The 18,383-nt window shown below is 43.3% G+C and overlaps 1 protein-coding gene across 3 annotated transcripts in view; it reads left to right on the top strand.

Annotated features, from left to right (window-relative positions):
* LOC143288631 (protein hobbit-like) overlaps positions 1-18,383 on the top strand; it is a 130,706-nt gene that overhangs the window by 35,446 nt on the left and 76,877 nt on the right. For 2 of the 3 annotated variants that reach the window (XM_076597288.1, XM_076597290.1), the window contains exons 14-20: positions 727-804; positions 7,903-8,063; positions 9,134-9,288; positions 10,235-10,398; positions 12,063-12,378; positions 15,699-15,805; positions 16,976-17,062. In XM_076597288.1, the coding sequence (XP_076453403.1) occupies positions 727-804; positions 7,903-8,063; positions 9,134-9,288; positions 10,235-10,398; positions 12,063-12,378; positions 15,699-15,805; positions 16,976-17,062 (1,068 nt within the window). The remainder of the gene's footprint in view (positions 1-726; positions 805-7,902; positions 8,064-9,133; positions 9,289-10,234; positions 10,399-12,062; positions 12,379-15,698; positions 15,806-16,975; positions 17,063-18,383) is intronic. The other variant, XM_076597289.1, reaches the window with a different exon arrangement.

The following is an 18,383-nucleotide window of genomic DNA, read 5'->3' as shown; positions in this document are numbered from 1 at the left end:
CATCAGCTGTTTTATTTATTTATTTGTTTATTTATTCATTCTTTTTTTTTTCTTTTTTTTTGGTTTTGTTATTCATTTATTCATTCATTTATTCGTTTTAAAGATTGATTCGTTCATTCAGTTTTTTAACTTATGATATATTGTGTGATTATTGTGTATTTATTTTGTCTGTTTTGTTTGTTAATTTATTTATCTATTTATTTATTCATTCAGGTTTGGTGTTTTTTTTTAACTGATAGGATGTTGAACTGACACTCCATTTTCACAGCTTCATTCGAAACTTTTCCAAAGACCCATCGGTTTTAAGCAGTGCTGATATCTTTGTCCACAACAGTTCAAAACTGTAGCCTATCCATGATATGTGGTTTTGTATGAGGGTGTGTGTGTGTGTTTTGTGTGTGTGTGTGTGTTTTGTGTGTGTGTGTGTGTTTTGTGTGTGTGTGTGTGTGTGTGCGTGTGAGCAAAATGAGTTGGACGGGATGTGTGATGATGTCATTTTGAAATTTTTAGTTAACTGATTTATTTTATTATTTTGTCGATTACTTTTTTTGTATGTGTAAAGCAGCTTTGAGCTCTTTTTTTAAGAAAAAGCATTGAATAAGTGTTGATTATCATTACTATATTTTTGTTTTGTGTGTGGGTGTGCATGTGTGTGTGTCTGTATGTGTGTGTGTGCGCGTGCGTGCGTGTGTATGTGTGTGTGTGCGTGTGTTGCGTGTGGTGCAGAGAGTGTGCTCCTTCAAGAATGTTCAGGCAGAGTCCCTGAGTTGTCTGAGAAATGGTGTGCGATCTCTGGGTCTCAATGTGAGTGTCGGGGGGGGCCTCACCCCCTCCCCCCACCCCCCACTCCCCTGTGGCCCCCCACGCCCCTCCCCCCCGCCCCCCCGGCTTTCTTTCTTTTGGCATGGTCTGACTGACTTGTTGCTGCTGCCTTCCTTCTTTCCTTCCGCTTTCTTCGCGCCGCCTGCAGCTTTTTTTGTTCTCAAAGGGGGAGGGTTGGGCAGGGGGGAGGGGGGGTGTTGATTGGTGTGTCATTGGGGGTAATGTGTTGTGGGGGTAGGGGTTCTGGGAGGGGTTGGGGGGGGGGGGTTGGGGTGGTGTTTTGAGTGTGTGGGTGTGGGGGTGGGATGGGGGGGTGAATGTGTGTGTGGGGGGTGGGGGTGGGGGGGGATGAATTTGTGTTGGGGGTGGTGAGTGTGCTTGTGGTACTGGAGAATGCATTGGTATGTGTGATGTGTGTTGTGTGTGGGTGTGAGTTTGTGTTTGGGTGTGGGGTGGGAGTGGGATGGGGGGTGAATGTGTGTGTGTGTGGGGGTGGGGGGGATGAATTTGTGTTGGGGGTGGTGAGTGTGCTTGTGATACTGGAGAATGCATTGGTATGTGTGATGTGTGTGTGTGTGTGTGTGTGTGTGTGTGTGTGTGTCTTTGTGTGTGTGTGTGTGTGTTGTGTATGTGTGTTGTTTTTTTGTGTGCTGTGTGTGTGTGTGTGTGTGTGTTGTGCATGTGTGTGTTTGTATGTGTGTTGTGTTTGTGTGTATGTTTGTGTGTGTGTGTTTGTGTGTGTGTGTGTGCATGATGCTGGTGGTGAGTGTGTATGACTGTGTTTTTGTGTTTCCGGGCTGCAATGCTTGTATTCACCTGCATCAAGGAGAGAGTTTTTACCTTTTTTACCCCTCCATATAGGCAGCCATTCTCCATTTTCGGGGTGTGTGCATGCTGGACATAATAGTTCTTCCATAACCCAGCAACTGCTGACTTGAAATAGAGGATCTTCATTGTGCATATTTGATCTTCAGTATGTGTATGCACATGAAGGGGGTTAAGGTACTAGCACATCTGTTGACCAGGGAGATTGGAAAAAAGCAATCTCCACCCATGGGGATTGAACCCAGGAATGGAAGTGTAATGCTGTAACCTCTCGCCTGTTGCATCCATGTGACAAATGTATTTGTTAGCATGCAAGCAAAGGTACCAACACCAGGCGTGTGTTAGTGTGTGCATACATGTGTGCGTGCCTGCATTTTCGGAGTGGTGAATGACCTGTTTGCGTGACTTATGTATGTGTGTAACTGTATGTGCATGTATGTATGCATTAAAGTGTGTGTATTGTATGTGCCAAAAAAACCTGGTGGTGCTCTAATTGTAGCGATGCGCTCTCCCTGGGCAGAGTAGCCCAAATTTCACACTGAGAAATTTGTTGTTCTTTGTTCGTGGGCTGCAACTCCTGTGTTCACTTGTATGTACACTCGTGGGCTTTAAGGTGTATGACCGTTTTTACCCTGCCATGTAGGCAGCCATACTGGGTTTTCGGAGATGTGCATGCTGTGTAAGTTCTTGTTTCCGTAACCTGCCGAATGCTGACATGGATTACAGGATCTTTAACGTGTGTATTTGATCTTCTGCTTGCGTATACACACGAAGGGGATTCAGGCACTGGCAGGTCTGCACATATGTTGACCTGGGAGATCGGAAAAATCTCCACCCTTTACCCACCAGGCGCCGTTACCGAGATTCAAACCCGGTGCCCTCAGATGGAAAGTCCAATGTTTTAACCACTCAGCTATTGCGCCTGTCTATACAATACAGTGTGTGTGTTGATGTGTTTATGCATGTGTGCATCATGACACATGCATGGTAGAGTGTATGTGATGGAGAAAGGAGAATATCATTGTACTCAGGATACTGCATGAGTGTTTTGAAAGGCTGCTACTGCAGTTGCTGGCATGTTTGAATCAGTACGTATAATCATAATGGCTGCCTATGAATGTATGAGCTTGTAAGTTATGTGGGCGTGCATATGTTTTCTTATGTGTGCGCCAGTGGGTACGTGAATGTGTGCGAACATGTGTGTGTGTGTGTATGTGCTTGTGCCTGTGCATGTTGTATTTGTGTTTGTGTGTGAGAGATGTGTGTTTGAATTAAAAATTTTCTTTTTTGTTTTTTGTCCTCAGCATACACATACGATGTTCCTTGTGAGAGTTGTTTTGTGTAGACCTTTGAAATTGGGAGGATATGTTTGTGAAGGAATGCACATATGAGAGAGAGAGAGAGAGAGAGAGAGAGTGTGTGTGTGTGTGTGTGTGGTTGGGGAGGCTGAGTTTGATAGGCTGCGGGTGATCATCTCCCGTCGTATGTGAAACGCGGTTCCTCCGTCTTTGGAGAATTTGTTTTGGACAGGGGCAGACAATTCCCTTCACGGCCCTGACATTTTTTTTGTTTGTTTGTTTGTTTGTTTTTGGTTTGTTTATATATTTATTCCTTTAGTTCAGCATATAATAACGTGGCTATACGAAGGTGGTAGTTTGGTTCACTGGCGACTTACTAACCTGCGATGGTGGTTGTTGTTTTGCGTTCTGTTTGGCATTGCATCTTGTTAGTGTTGGTCTGTTCCTGACCGGTTTGGCTGTGATGTAGCTGGCAGATTTGTATTGACATTTATTCCTCTTTACTGGGTATTGCTGACACCAAGTTGGAGGTTTTTTTCTGAGTTAAAAATTTTTTATTATGTTTTATTATTTGTTTTGGATTCTTCCCATTGTTTGCATATGATGCATATATCCATGACCATACACACACACACACACACACACACACACACACACACTTGCAGACACGCATGCACACACTCGCTCTTTCTCTCTATAGCACATGAGTAAAATTGAGTGGGTGTGTTTTGCATGTGTGTGTGTGTGCGTGTATGTGTGTGTGTGCGTGTGCGTGTGCGTGTGTGTGTGTGTGTGTGTGTACGTGCGTGTGTGTGTGTATGTTTTCATTGTGTTTTTCCTCTTTATCTGTGACTAAAGTTCTGCATAAAATGGATAAAAAGATGAGAGAGAGAAAAAAAAAAGGAGAAAGAAGTAGATGAAATAAAATGAGTGTAGTCTGACGTGTTCCCACAGCTGAGTTCGAACCCCCAGCCCCCAGGTTGATTGCTTCCTACCACTGCAGCCCCACTCCCCCCCCCCCCCGACCACCCCCCCACCCCACCCCTACACCCCCCTTTTAGAAACTGTCATCACTGACATGTCTCTTGCCCTCTTCCCCCCCAACCCCCCTCCCCACACTCCGTCCCACTTCCTACCCCTCCCCTCCCTACCTGGTCGTTTTCAATCGGCGAACTGACCTGTGGACCTTTGAATGGATTTTATTCATCTGAAGAAAAGTTTTTCTTAATTCCCCCCCCGCCCCCTCCCCTCTGTTGGTTGACATGATGCATACAAGAAATCTGTTTCTCTGTCTCATCTTCATTTCTTTCTTCTTCTTTTTTTTAACACTTTTTTCATTAAAAATTTTCCTATATTAGCATTACAGAACTATACACACATCTGATAATTATACAGTTGGAGAGAGAAAAAGAAGAGAAAAAGAGAGACTGAAGGAAAAACAGATACTAGGATATATCAAAATTATTAAACTAGAAAAACAGATACTAGGATATATCAAAATTATTAAACTAGAAAAACAGATACTAGGATATATCAAAATTATTAAACTAGAAAAACAGATGCTAGGATATGTCAAAGTTATTAAACTAGAAAAACAGATACTAGGATATGTCAAAGTCATTAAACTAGAAAAACAGATACTAGGATATATCAAAATTATTAAACTAGAAAAACAGATGCTAGGATATGTCAAAGTTATTAAACTAGAAAAACAGATACTAGGATATGTCAAAGTTATTAAACTAGAAAAACAGATACTAGGATATATCAAAATTATTAAACAAGAAAAAAACACAAAAAATCCCACACATTCGCACATCTACATTCACATATGCATAAAAAAAACCCCAAAACACTATGATCAAGAACGCATAAACATATACATACACATACATGCGAGAATTTTATAAGTTTGATAAATTGGGGGTTGCTATTTACATAGTCATTACGCTATATCTCATCTTGTACTGTGATGTAAAATATAGAAGTTTATTAGAACACATCAGATCAATATTGTAATTGTACCTCTTGTGGTTAACATATATTCATCACTTTACTTTGTATCTATAAACTGGGCTTTATGTGGAAACCATCTAATGATAAAATCAATATGAGTATTTTTTGGGGGCTATATATTCTGCAGTTGTGTATCTGTATTTCCGTGTATTGATAAAACCTTGTAGGACAGACACAGTTTTTCTTAAATTGCATTGGTACACATATTGTTTAGCTAACAATAAGATGAAATAAAAGCTTGAATCAATGACTATATTTTTCTCAAGTCCAGGTATGACTTATGGCTCAGTTATATGTAAATTTTGAATGTTTGGACATCTTTTATTCATTATATTCATTAATGCAGAAACGTTGAACAATTGCGCACTGCTATAACATATGTCTTCTACTGTCGTTCATTATATTACAAAAACTGCATTGATTGATGGAGTCTCCTGTCGGACCGATGGATGAGTAGGCAGGCAGGTTTATCTGTCGGTGTGTGTCCTCGTATAGGAGAAGAGGCCGATTCTGGATGCGCAGCACTTCCCACAGGTGTTGCAAGGGAAAACGTCTCCAGAAGTTGAGCCCTGCTTCCTTCGCTCACACTTCTCCTTAATGGCCAGCATTCTCTTGTTCTCAAACGTCTTTATGCCACTAGAACACAGCATCCTCCAGCAAGAGCGGTCAAGGGCATCAGTTTCCCAGGAAGCCATATCTATGTCACAGACTTTGAGGTTTGTCTTCAAGGTGTCCTTGAAGCGCTTGCAGGGTCTTCCAAGTTTGCAGTGGCTTTCCTTCAGCTGGCCATACAGTAGCATCTTCGGGATCCTGCTGTCTGTCATGCGGATAGCGTGTCCTGTCCAGCGTAGATCACTGTTAATTCCCCCCATGTCTTTTGATATAACACTTGTTCCCAGACATCTGTGTGGGATTCTCAACTAGAACTATTTCAGTTTTACTTCTGAAATCTTACTGATATGAAAAAAATTTTTTTTCCAATCACAGACAACATTAAGTTTTTCCTCCCATTTTGAACAGCATATGGATGGATACCGTTGTCAGTATATCATAATACAACTTTGAGCCTTTAGCTGTTGATGTCAACTTATTAAACAATATAGACATATTCAAGCATTTGTCATTGTCTACAGTTATGTTCGTTTGTTGAATGTACTCTATTATTGCTGACTTTTAGCCATAAAAAGTGATGAAATTTAAATTGACATTCTATCTACATTTGAATTTGCCTTAAGAAAGAAAGCCTCCATTTTCAAGCACAAAATGTGCTATACAATGTACACTTTTATTGACCAGTGTTTTACCCCTGATGTTTTATTCCCTATCTGTATTCTTTGATTATAAAACACTGGCTCTGCAAGAAGTTTAGCAGAGACCTTACAATTGATTTTATAGAAAAAAATCCTTCTATGCTGTAAAAACCTCTGTCCAAAACATATTTATTTACAAAAGAATGTTATTTTTTTGAAAATCCTTAAGCATAAGAAAGCTTGCCGTAGCAATATTTTTCCATTTATGATCAGTTTCCCCAGATTTCCATATCCATGTTAATTTTAAAGAAGCTGCAAGTGTTTTCGAATCTGGCAGCCCAAGACCACCCTCTCTGACGCTTGTATGCACTGTTTTTCTACTAATTTTATTTTGCTTTTTGTTCCATACAAACTTACAACATTTATCTTGCAAAGTATGAAAAAAAAGGTCTAGTGGGCGTGGTAGCAAAATCCACAAATGTATAAGTTTTGATAGAATTAATGATTTTTAACACAGCCACACTGCCTGTAGGTGTTATTTGTCATTTTGTCCATGCCCTAACCAAGTGTGTCACATCTGCTAACCTTTCTGAATGATTTATATTAGCACAGTCTTGTAAATCATTCGTAAACCAAACACCTAAAATGTTAGACTTTGGTGGGTTCCATTATGTGCCTAGATGCTCTAAATAACAAACATTAGAATTTCGTGTGCTTCCACGCCAGATTGTACTAGTTTTCCCACAGTTCATGATATAAGCCTGATTTACTATAAAAAGTGTCCACTACGTGTATGCAAGTCTCAAATGATTTTCTGTCACCTGATAATAGAAATTCAGTGTCATCTGCATATTGAGAGAGTGTATGTTCTGTATTGTTAATTTTTATACTTTCAGTGTCATGTGTCATAATCGCCAGTATCTCAACACATGAAATGAACAGATAAGGTGATAGTGGGTCTCCCTGTCTACACCCTCATTCCACACTGACCCAACACTCTAGTTCTGTCTGTCTTTTTCTTCCCCCCCCCACCCCCTCCCTCACTCACCCCCCTCTCACTGTCTCTCTCTGTGTGTCTCTGCCTGTCTGTCTCTCTGTTTCTGTCTCTCTCTTGCCATTGCTCTCTCCTTCTCGCTAACAAAGTGTTAAACCAGTGGCAGTCACAAGGATTTATTACTGAATGTGTGTGTGTGCAGAAGGGGGTGGTGGGGGTGGAGGTAGGGGGATCCAACAATTTAAAATAAAAGCGATAAATTTTCATTAAGAGATGGGGATAGATTATAGAAATAAAAAAAAAGAGTTACAGATGCTGTGATGATAACAGTATTGTTGGAAATGGGGGATAGACTTAGAAAAAAAAAAGTACACATATGGTTGGGATGTTTGTTGACACATTAACCCTTTGACTGCTGCTGAGTACCGGCATTTTTGTAGTTTTTTTTTTTTGTCACAGGCATACATACACACACACACCACACAACCCTTCCACTCCACCCCACTTCTCCTTGTAGAAGGGTTGTTGCCATGCAAGCGATGTGTTGATACAGGAGTGGTGTGTGTGTGCGTGCATGCGTGAGTGCGTGTATGTATGTGTGTGTATGCGCATGGCATGCATGCGTGCGTGCGTGTGTCTGCATGTTTGTGTTCGTACATGCGTGTGCATGTTTGCGTGCGCGTGTGCCTTTTTCCAGTCGATCCGGGACCACATGCAGATGGGGGTGAAGGTGTACAACGCCTTCTTCCACTACCACCACGAGGAGATCCAGTACTGGTCGGCCATGTTGAAGGGCATCACTCAGGGGCAGCCAGGGACCCCTGCTCACCGCTCACCGCGACGCAGGGGGGCCAGACGGTGAGGGGAAGGGGAGGGGAGGAGGACAGGGAGAGAGGGGGTGGGGGTAGGGGGTGGGGGAAGGAGGGGGGTGCGGTGCAGGGGGGCTGGGGGGGGGCAGGGTTCTTGCAGAGTCATGAAAGTCTGGAAAAGTCTTGGAAAATTGTGAGAACCTTTTTTTTTTTTTTTTTTTTTTTTAACCGCCCCCCCCGGGGCTGGAAAAGTCTTGGAAAAATGTGAGACCCCCCCCCCCCACCCCCTCCCCTGCTTTTTTTTTTCCAGGGCTGGAAAAGTCTTGGAAAATTGTGAGAACCATTTTTCCAGGGCCTGATAAGTCTTGGAAAAACGTGAGAACTTTTTATTTCCATGGCTGGGAATTCTTGTAAAAAAATGAGAGAACCGTTTCCAGGGTTGAGAAAGGTCTAGGGGGGTGGGGGGGGGGGGTGCGGGGCGGGGAGGGGTGGGGGTGGGGGATGAGAGAACCAATTCCAGGCCTGGAAAAGTCTTTAGAAAGCGTGAGAACCAATTTGCTGGGATGTATAACTTTTGAAAAGTCTTGGAAAAAATAAGGGAACCATTTCCAGGGCTTGACAACTCTTGGAAAAACATGATTTGCCTTTCAGGGTCTGGAAAAGTCTTGGAATTAAAATAAAACCTCTGACCAGTACCATTGAACAAGAAGCTTTAATACATTAAAAAAAACCAAAACAAACAATTTTATATAAAAAAAATGATGAAAATTGACCATCAACACTGGGACATCAGTTGATCTGTTTTGTTCAGTGGTGTAGCAGACAGATAATGTGATTCAGTTTGGCTCTGTGTTTGGAATGTAAAAAAAAAAGTACAGAATTTTCTTTATTCATACTCCATGCTCTAACACTCTCTCACACTCCCTCTCATACTCACACAAACACACACACACACACACACACACACACACACACACACCACACACAACACACACACACAACACACACACACAAACATACACACACATACACACTCCCCCTCACCTCCAACCCCCATACATACACACAGACCACTTGATAACCCTTCCACCACTCACACACACTGTGTATCACTATCAGGTCCTTGGTGTTGTCGTGGTTGCGTGAGCGGAAGACCAACGTGGTTCTGGACATGACCCAGCTGTCGTCAGCGCTGTCCTCGGCAGCGTGTCCAGGGCTGCACATGCAGCTGTCACAGGCACGCCTCACCGCTTCTCTCAAGGCTGCCGTGGGAGGTGAGGATGTAGCTGTTGTTTTTTGTTTTGTTTTTTTCTATTGACTTGTTAACTTCCTCGTTGGAAACTAGTATCACTGACAGTATACTTAGACCTGCATAGATGTATAGATATGCAGACTAAGCACACTCACACACATTCACACATGTACTCACACACGTATGCACGCATACGCACACACACACACACACACACACACACTGTAGGTTTTTTCCTGTTTTTTTCATTGACTTGTTTATTTCCAGGTTGGAAACTAGTGTCACGGACAGTATACATAGACCTGTATAGACATATAGTTATACAGACAAAGCACACTCACACACATGCACACATGCATGTGCGCACATGCACACACAGACACTCTCTCTCTGTAGGTTTTTTTTTTTTTTTTTTTTCATTGACTCGTTTATTTCCTGGTTGGAAACTTGTACTGTATGGTTGCGAGGCATGGACACTGATGGCTGAAACTGAAAGGAAGATCCAGGCCTTTGAGAACAAATGCCTGAGGAAGCTCCTTCAAATTCCCTGGATCGAGCACAGGACCAATGAACATGTACGGAGCAGAATTGAGAACCTTGCTGGACCTCAGGAACCTCTCCTTTCAACTGTGAAGAGACGCAAGCTGATATGGTTTGGACACAATACTCAACACACCAGCTTGTCCAAAACAGTCATGCAAGGCACCATCGAGGGCGGGAGAAGAAGAGGAAGACAGCGGAAGAACTGGCATGAGAACATCAAACAATGGACCGGACTCCACACACGTGAGCTGCTGCCGGCGGCTGCCGACAGAGACAGATGGAGAAGGGAGGTTGCGTCTGTGGTCCTCAGGCTTCCCCCAACGACTACTTTGTAGTTATGGGCCTGAGGTGTAGTGAGGTGAGGTGGAAACTGGTATCACGGACACTATACATAGACCTGTATATTTTTCAAACGGTGGTTTCAGCGGAGGACATGAGCAGTGCGGTGTCGGCCCTGGACGTCTCCATGGAGCTGGAAGTGCAGAGCGTCTGGTGCTGCCACCTGGAGGCCAAGGTGCCAGAAGGGGAGATCAACGGTCATGTGCACCACTGGGACCATGTGTTGTACCTGACGCTGCTGATTGTGAAGGTCAGTGGGCCCCGTGGCTGTTGTTTGGTCTGTGATAATGTAGTGTGGGTTCACTTCCCATTTTGCCTGTGGTCCGTGTAATGTGGGTTCACTTCCCATTTTGTCTGTGGTCTGTGTAATGTGGGTTCACTTCCCATTTTGCCTGTGGTCTGTGTAATGTGGGTTCACTTCCCATTTTGCCTGTGGTCTGTGTAATGTGGGTTCACTTCCCATTTTGCCTGTGGTCTGTGTAATGTGGGTTCACTTCCCATTTTGCCTGTGGTCTGTGTAATGTGGGTTCACTTCCCATTTTGCCTGTGGTCTGTGTAATGTGGGGCAAGTGGAGTGATGGCCTGGAGGTAACGCGTCCGCCTAGGAAGCGAGGGAATCTGAGCTTGCTGGTTCAAATCACGGCTCAGCCGCCGTTATTTTCTCCCCCCCCACTAGACCTTGAGTGGTGGTCTGGATGCTAGTCATTCAGATGAGACGATAAACCGAGGTCCCGTGTGCAGCATGTACTTAGCGCATGTAAAAGAACCCACATCAACAGAAGGGTTGTTCCTGCAAAATTCTGTAGAAAAATCCACTTTGATAGGAAAAACAAATAAAACTGCATGCAGGAAAAAATACAAAAAAAAAAAAAGGGTGGCGTTGTAGTGTAACGACGTGCTCTCCCTGGGCAGAGCAGCCCGAATTCCACACAGAGAAATCTGATGTGATAAAAAGAAATACAAATACAAGTACCCATTGTGTCTGTGATATTTGTAATGTGGGTTCACTACCCATTATGTCTGTAATCTGTGTATTGTAGGTTCACTACCTATTAAATCTGTGATCTGTGTAACATGGCGTCACTACCCATTATGTCTATGATCCATCCATGTCACCACAAAAGACAGGTGTGCTGTGTGGTAGGTGTTTCATACAACAGGTGTTCTGTAAGACAGGTGTTCTGTAAGACAGGTGTGCTGTGTGGTAGGCATTTCATACAACAGGTGTTCTGTAAGACAGGTGTACTGTGGTAGGCATTTCATACAACAGGTGTTCTGTAAGACAGGTGTTCTGTAAGACAGGTGTGCTGTGTGGTAGGCATTTCATACAACAGGTGTTCTGTAAGACAGGTGTGCTGTGTGGTAGGCATTTCATACAACAGGTGTTCTGTAAGACAGGTGTACTGTGGTAGGCATTTCATACAACAGGTGTTCTGTAAGACAGGTGTTCTGTAAGACAGGTGTACTGTGTGGTAGGCATTTCATACAACAGGTGTTCTGTAAGACAGGTGTTCTGTAAGACAGGTGTACTGTGTGGTAGGCATTTCATACAACAGGTGTTCTGTAAGACAGGTGTGCTGTGTGGTAGGCATTTCATACAACAGGTGTTCTGTAAGACAGGTGTACTGTGTGGTAGGCATTTCATACAACAGGTGTTCTGTAAGACAGGTGTGCTGTGTGGTAGGCATTTCATACAACAGGTGTTCTGTAAGACAGGTGTACTGTGGTAGGCATTTCATACAACAGGTGTTCTGTAAGACAGGTGTGCTGTAAGAAAGGTGTGCTGTGTGGTAGGCATTTCATACAACAGGTGTTCTGTAAGACAGGTGTACTGTGTAGTAGGTGTTTTATACAACAGGTGTGCTGTAAGACAGGTGTGCTGTAAGACAGGTGTTGTGCGGCAATGTTCGCCAGGTGCACAAGCTGGGGCGGGAGGTGCGTGTGGAGGGCATGGAGGACAGCCTGCAGGTGGAGTGGTCCACCAAGACCTTCGACGTCCTCTCCCAGCTCCTGGGCGCCTTCAGCCGCCCCCGGTCCTCCTCCATCAACCCCTCCTCCTCCACCACCCTCACTGCAGCAGACGAGGGCGAGACGGAGGTGATGAAGGTTGTGGGCAGGGAGGAGGAGGAGGAGGAGGAGGTGATGCCCGCGGTGATGTCGCCTGTGCTGCATCTGAACATGAAGGTGGACGTGTCCAACATCAGTGCGTTTGTCTGTGACAGTGCTGGAGGTGAGTTGCGTGGGTTTTTTTTTTTTGTGTGTGTGTGTGTGTGTCTTTCTTTAATTAAATGTTTTTTTTCAGTTTGAGTGATATTAGACGTTGAATGTGTTTTTTTTGGGTGTGGGTGGGTGTGCGGAGGGAGGGGGTGGCGGTGGGGGTGTTAGTGGGGGTGTGTATGTTTGTGGTGTTTGTCAAGTGTGAGGATTTTATTTTATGATTACAAAATAAGCAGCAAATGCTTTTTTTACATTGAGTGTGTGTTTGTGTCAGTATCTGTGTGTGAGTGTTTGTTGGTGTGTCTCTGTGTGTGTGAGTGTGTGGGGGTGTGGGGGTGGGGATGAGTGTTAGTGGGTGTGTGGGTGTTTTTGTGGTGTGTGTCAAGTGAAGTCACAGTTGTATTTTTTTCATGGTGGAACATTAAATAAGCAGCAAATGCTTTTTTTTTTTTTTTTTTAATTTTTTTTTTTAACATCGAGTGTGTGTGTGTGTGTGTGAAGTCATGTCAGTTTTATTTCATGATAGAACTTTAAATGAGCAACAAATGCTTTTTTTTAAATTTTTAAAAATAAAATATTGAGTGTGTGTCTGTGTTTGTGTCTGTGTGTCTGTGACAGTCAAGGATGAGTTTTTGTGTGTAAGTGTTTTTTGGTGTGTCTGTGTCTGTGCATGTGTGTATCTGTGTCTGTGTTTGTGTGTCTGTGACAGTGCCAAGGATGAGTTTTTGTGTGTAAGTGTTTTTTTGGTGTGTCTGTGTGTGTGTGGGTGGGTGGAAGGGTGTTTGTGGGGGAAGGGGGTGTGGGTGTGTTTGTGGTGTGTAGTGGTGTTGTGTGCATGTGTGTCTGTGACAGTGCTGGGGGTGTTTCTGTGTGTGGGTGTTTGTGGGGTTAGGTGTGGTGTGTGTGTTTGTCTGTGTGTGTTCGTGACAGTGTAGGGGATAGTTTCTGTATGGGAGAGAGGGTGTGTGTGTGGATGTCGGGGGGAGTGAGTGTGTGTTTATTTGTGTGTGTGTGTGTGTGTGTGAGAAAGGTATGTAATAACATGTATTGTGTGATGTGCATTGTGTTGTGCAGCATCTACATGTGATGTGTATAAATCATGATATGTGTGTGTATCTTTGTGTATGTTTTATCTTGTGTGTGTGATACGTGTATAAGTGTGATGTAAGACATGTACCTATGTGGTGTGTTTCATAATTATGATGTTTCTGCTATGTTGTGCATGTTGTGTTGTGTGCTGTGTACTGTATGAAATTAGGGTTGCTCTCCCCAGGGAGAGTGTGTTGCTGCACTGAGAGCACCATCCATTTTGTTGTATTTTTTTTCAACTTGCAGTTTGTTTGTTTTCCTATTGAAGTGGATTTTTCTACAGCATTTTTCCAGGGGCAACACTTTTGTTGCCGTGGGTTCTGCTACGTGTGCTATGTGTATGCTGCATGTGGGACCCTCGTTAATCGTCTTATCTGAATGAGCGTATGGTATGATGTGCAGGATGTGTGTGTGATGGGTAAGATGCGATGTAAGTATGTGATGTCTGTGTGATGTGTATGACAAGATGTGCGTGATGTGTGTGATGAATACTGTGCCGTGTGTGATGAATACTGTGCCGTGTGTGATGAATACTGTGTGTGATGAATACTGTGCCGTGTGTGATGAATACTGTGCCATGTGTGTGTGATGAATACTGTGCCGTGTGTGATGAATACTGTGCTGTGTGTGTGTGTGATGAATACTGTGCCATGTGTGATGAATACTGTGCTGTGTGTGATGAATACTGTGCCATGTGTGATGAATACCGTGCTGTGTGTGATGAATACTGTGCTGTGTGTGATGAATACTGTGCCGTGTGTGTGTGATGAATACTGTGCCGTGTGTGTGTGATGAATACTGTGCCATGTGTGATGAATACTGTGCTGTGTGTGATGAATGCTGTGCCGTGTGTGATGAATACTGTGCCATGTGTGATGAATACTGTGCCATGTGTGATGAATACCGTGCTGTGTGTGATGAATACTGTGCCGTGTGTGATGAATACTGTGCCATGTGTGATGAATACTGTGCCATGTGTGTGTGATGAATACTGTGCTGTGTGTGATGAATACCGTGCTGTGTGTGATGAATACTGTGCCGTGTGTGATGAATACTGTGCCGTGTGTGATGAATACTGTGCCATGTGTGATGAATACTGTGCCATGTGTGTGTGATGAATACTGTGCTGTGTGTGATGAATACTGTGCTGTGTGTGATGAATACTGCACCGCGTGTGATGAATACTGTGCCGTGTGTGATGAATACTGTGCCGTGTGTGTGTGATGAATACTGCACCGCGTGTGATGAATACTGTGCCGTGTGTGATGAATGCTGTGCTGTGTGTGATGAATGCTGTGCTGTGTGTGATGAATACTGTGCCGTGTGTGATGAATACTGTGCTGTGTGTGATGAATACCATGCTGTGTGTGATGAATACTGTGCTGTGTGTGATGAATACTGTGCCGTGTGTGATGAATACTGCACCGCGTGTGATGAATACTGTGCTGTGTGTGATGAATACTGTGCTGTGTGTGATGAATACTGTGCCGTGTGTGATGAATACTGTGCCGTGTGTGATGAATACCATGCCGTGTGTGATGAATACCATGCTGTGTGTGTGTGTGTGATGAATACCGTGTGTGATGAATACCGTGCTGTGTGTGATGAATACCGTGCCGTGTGTGATGAATACCGTGCTGTGTGTGATGAATACTGTGCTGTGTGTGATGAATACCATGCTGTGTGTGATGAATACCGTGCTGTGTGTGATGAATACCGTGCTGTGTGTGATGAATACCGTGCTCTGTGTGTGTGATGAATACTGTGCTGTGTGTGTGTGTGATGAATACTGTGCTGTGTGTGGTGAATACCATGCTGTGTGTGTGTGTGATGAATACTGTGCTGTGTGTGGTGAATACCATGCTGTGTGTGTGTGTGATGAATACCGTGCCGTGTGAGATGAATACCGTGCTGTGTGAGATGAATACTGTGCTGTGTGTGATGAATACTGTGCTGTGTGTGATGAATGCTGTGCTGTGTGTGATGAATACTGTGCTGTGTGTGTGTGTGATGAATGCTGTGCTGTGTGTGATGAATGCTGTGCTGTGTGTGATGAATGCTGTGCTGTGTGTGATGAATACTGTGCTGTGTGTGATGAATACCGTGCTGTGTGTGATGAATACTGTGCTGTGTGTGATGAATACTGTGCTGTGTGTGATGAATACTGTGCTGTGTGTGATGAATACCGTGCTGATTAATACTGTGCTGTGTGTGATGAATACTGTGCTGTGTGTGATGTTGCAGTGTGTGTGTTGGTGCACGTGAACAGCGTGACGGCCAGCCACTCTCTCTCCCAGTCGGCCGTCTCCCTGGACGTGCTCAAAGTCCTCTACCTCAAGTACACACACACCGTGAGTCCTCAGGACACAGGCGTCCAAAAGATCAATCATGCACGTTAAAGATCCCATAATCCATGTCAGTGTTTGGTGGGTTATGAAAACAAGAAAAATACCTGGCATTTACATTCCTGAACACAAAGCGTGGCTGCCTTCATGTCACGTAAAGGAAATAAAGGGAGTGGCAGAATGCAAAAAAAGACGACGACGCCAGTGATTGCCCACTCACAGCCTTTCTTGGCTGCACATAATAATGATAATGGTATTTATATAGCGCTGAATCTTGTGCAGAGACAAATCAAAGCGCTTTCGCACCAGTCATTCACACGCATGCATAACTCTAAAACTGTAGAAACTAAAGACAAGGAAGGGCAGGCAAGGGAGGCTATTTTGGGAAGAGGTGGGTTTTAAGGCCAGACTTGAAAGAGCTGAGAGTGGAGACTTGACGAAGCGAAAGAGGAAGTTCATTCCAATTGCATGGTCCAGAGAAAGAAAGAACGGCAGCCAACAGTCGAGTGTTTGAATCTGTGAAACGTCTTTGTTGGATCGTGTTGTTTTGGTGATGACTAACCAAACATTGGTTAAAGAGAGGTTAAAGATCTCACATGTTGTTATGGTGATGACTGTTTGGTTGAAGAGAGGTTAAAGGTCTCACATGTTGTTTTGGTGATGACTGTTTGGTTAAAGAGAGGTTAAAGGTCTCACAGCCGTCTATGGCTGCAGTCTTATGCCAGGAACAACTGTCTTGGCTTGTCAGAGGTTCCAAGGCAAACCTCATTTCCAAGTGCTTTCCATGTACTGCAGTTATTAAAACATTATCAAGAAGAAAGGGGTCTTCTACCTGACATACTCATTTGGATGATGTTTTTGTAACCCTGACACATCAAGCTAACCGTTCAGATTCTGTTGATGTTATTTGAACCTAACACTGATAAAGGAAAAAATGGCAGTTGATGCAGGACGTCAGTATTAAAGGCAGTGTGGTAACACTTTATACAGGACATCATCTGATGTCTTTTTGGCACTGAACGGGTTAATGCTTATACAGTCTTGATGCTCACATGGCCACTCTACTCTGAGTTGAAACCTGATTTTGAACACTCTGTAAACTCTCCAAATTTACATAGAAATAGAACTGAATCTTTTGATAAAGCTGTACAAACTGTGTGGCGATGTGTTTCACAGTGTCTGGCGCTGAAGAAGATGTCGGAGGTGTCTAGCTCGGTGCTGCATATTCATGAGGTCAAGGCCAGCTATGCAGAAGGGAAGAAGGTGAGGTCACAGGGTCATGGCTGATCAATGATTGGTTTCTGACGATTATTGTTTGCAGAGTAGTGCTGTCTTCCGACAGTAAGTGTATCACCCACAAGTCATCAAACAGATAAATGATGCCTGTTTAACTGGCTGTCACACTAGATGGTTGTTTACTTAGTCTGTAGTCTAATGCAGTATGGTAAAACTATACACAGTACAGTACAGCACAGTACAGTACAGAAAACTGCACTGCTCTACACTGCACTACACTACGCTACACTACACTACGCTATGCTACTCTACGCTACAGCATCACTTCATTAATCTCTCACAGGAAAAATTATTTTCCTTATCATACACATACATCAAGAATCAGATATAAATGCAATAGTTACTACGTACAGGCAAACAATTCTCACATTTATTAAAGAAATATATGTACAGCATTAAAAAAAAAGATTTAACGCGATTCCTCTTTGTCTTTCACAACAACACACATATTACACTGCAGACTATTTGAACTTGTGTTTGTCGTCATGATTTTATCAGGCAAAGGAAATCTAAACAGGACATAGTAAAGACAGAGAGACAGCAACACAACACAACATGACACAACACGGTACAACACAACACGACATGACACAACACGACACAGCATGACACAGCATGACACAACATGACACGACATGACACAGCACAACACAACATGACATGACATGACACAGTACAACACGACATGACACAACACAGTACAACACGACATGACACGACATGACACAGTACAACATGACATGACATGACACAACACAACACAACATGACACAACACGGTACAACACAACACAACACGACACGACATGACACAATATTGGTTTTGTCTTGTTTTAGCAGACCATCTGGACCGATATGAAAGTGAAAAATAACCATAAACTTAGCATGCTGTAGGTGACTGAGAGAAATAAAATGAAGGTTTACCAGCAGAAATATGCATCATTCCAGATGTTGTCATCACCAATCATGCGTTACAGGACTGACTTTATGGGGGATATGAAGCTGTGATTTGAACAGTGTGTGTTAGCAAAAATCATATACACATCTCTTTATTTTTCCTGTTATTTTAAAGATGATATTTATTGAATTAACTGACAGATGACAGCATGGTTTGTGTTGTATTGTGTTGTGTTGTGTTGTGTTGTGTTGTGTTGTGTTGTGTTGTGTTGTGTTGTGTTGTGTTGTGTTGTGTTGTATTGTGTTGTATTGTGTTGTGTTGTGTTGTGTTGTGTTGTGTTGTGTTGTGTTGTGTTGTATTGTGTTGTGTTGTGTTGTGTTGTATTGTGTTG

This window comes from Babylonia areolata, chromosome 12 (genome assembly GCF_041734735.1).
Source record: "Babylonia areolata isolate BAREFJ2019XMU chromosome 12, ASM4173473v1, whole genome shotgun sequence".
Classification (NCBI taxonomy): Eukaryota; Metazoa; Mollusca; class Gastropoda; order Neogastropoda; family Buccinidae; genus Babylonia; species Babylonia areolata.
Note: the sequence above shows the minus strand (reverse complement) of the source record. Positions and strands in the feature narration are given on the sequence as shown.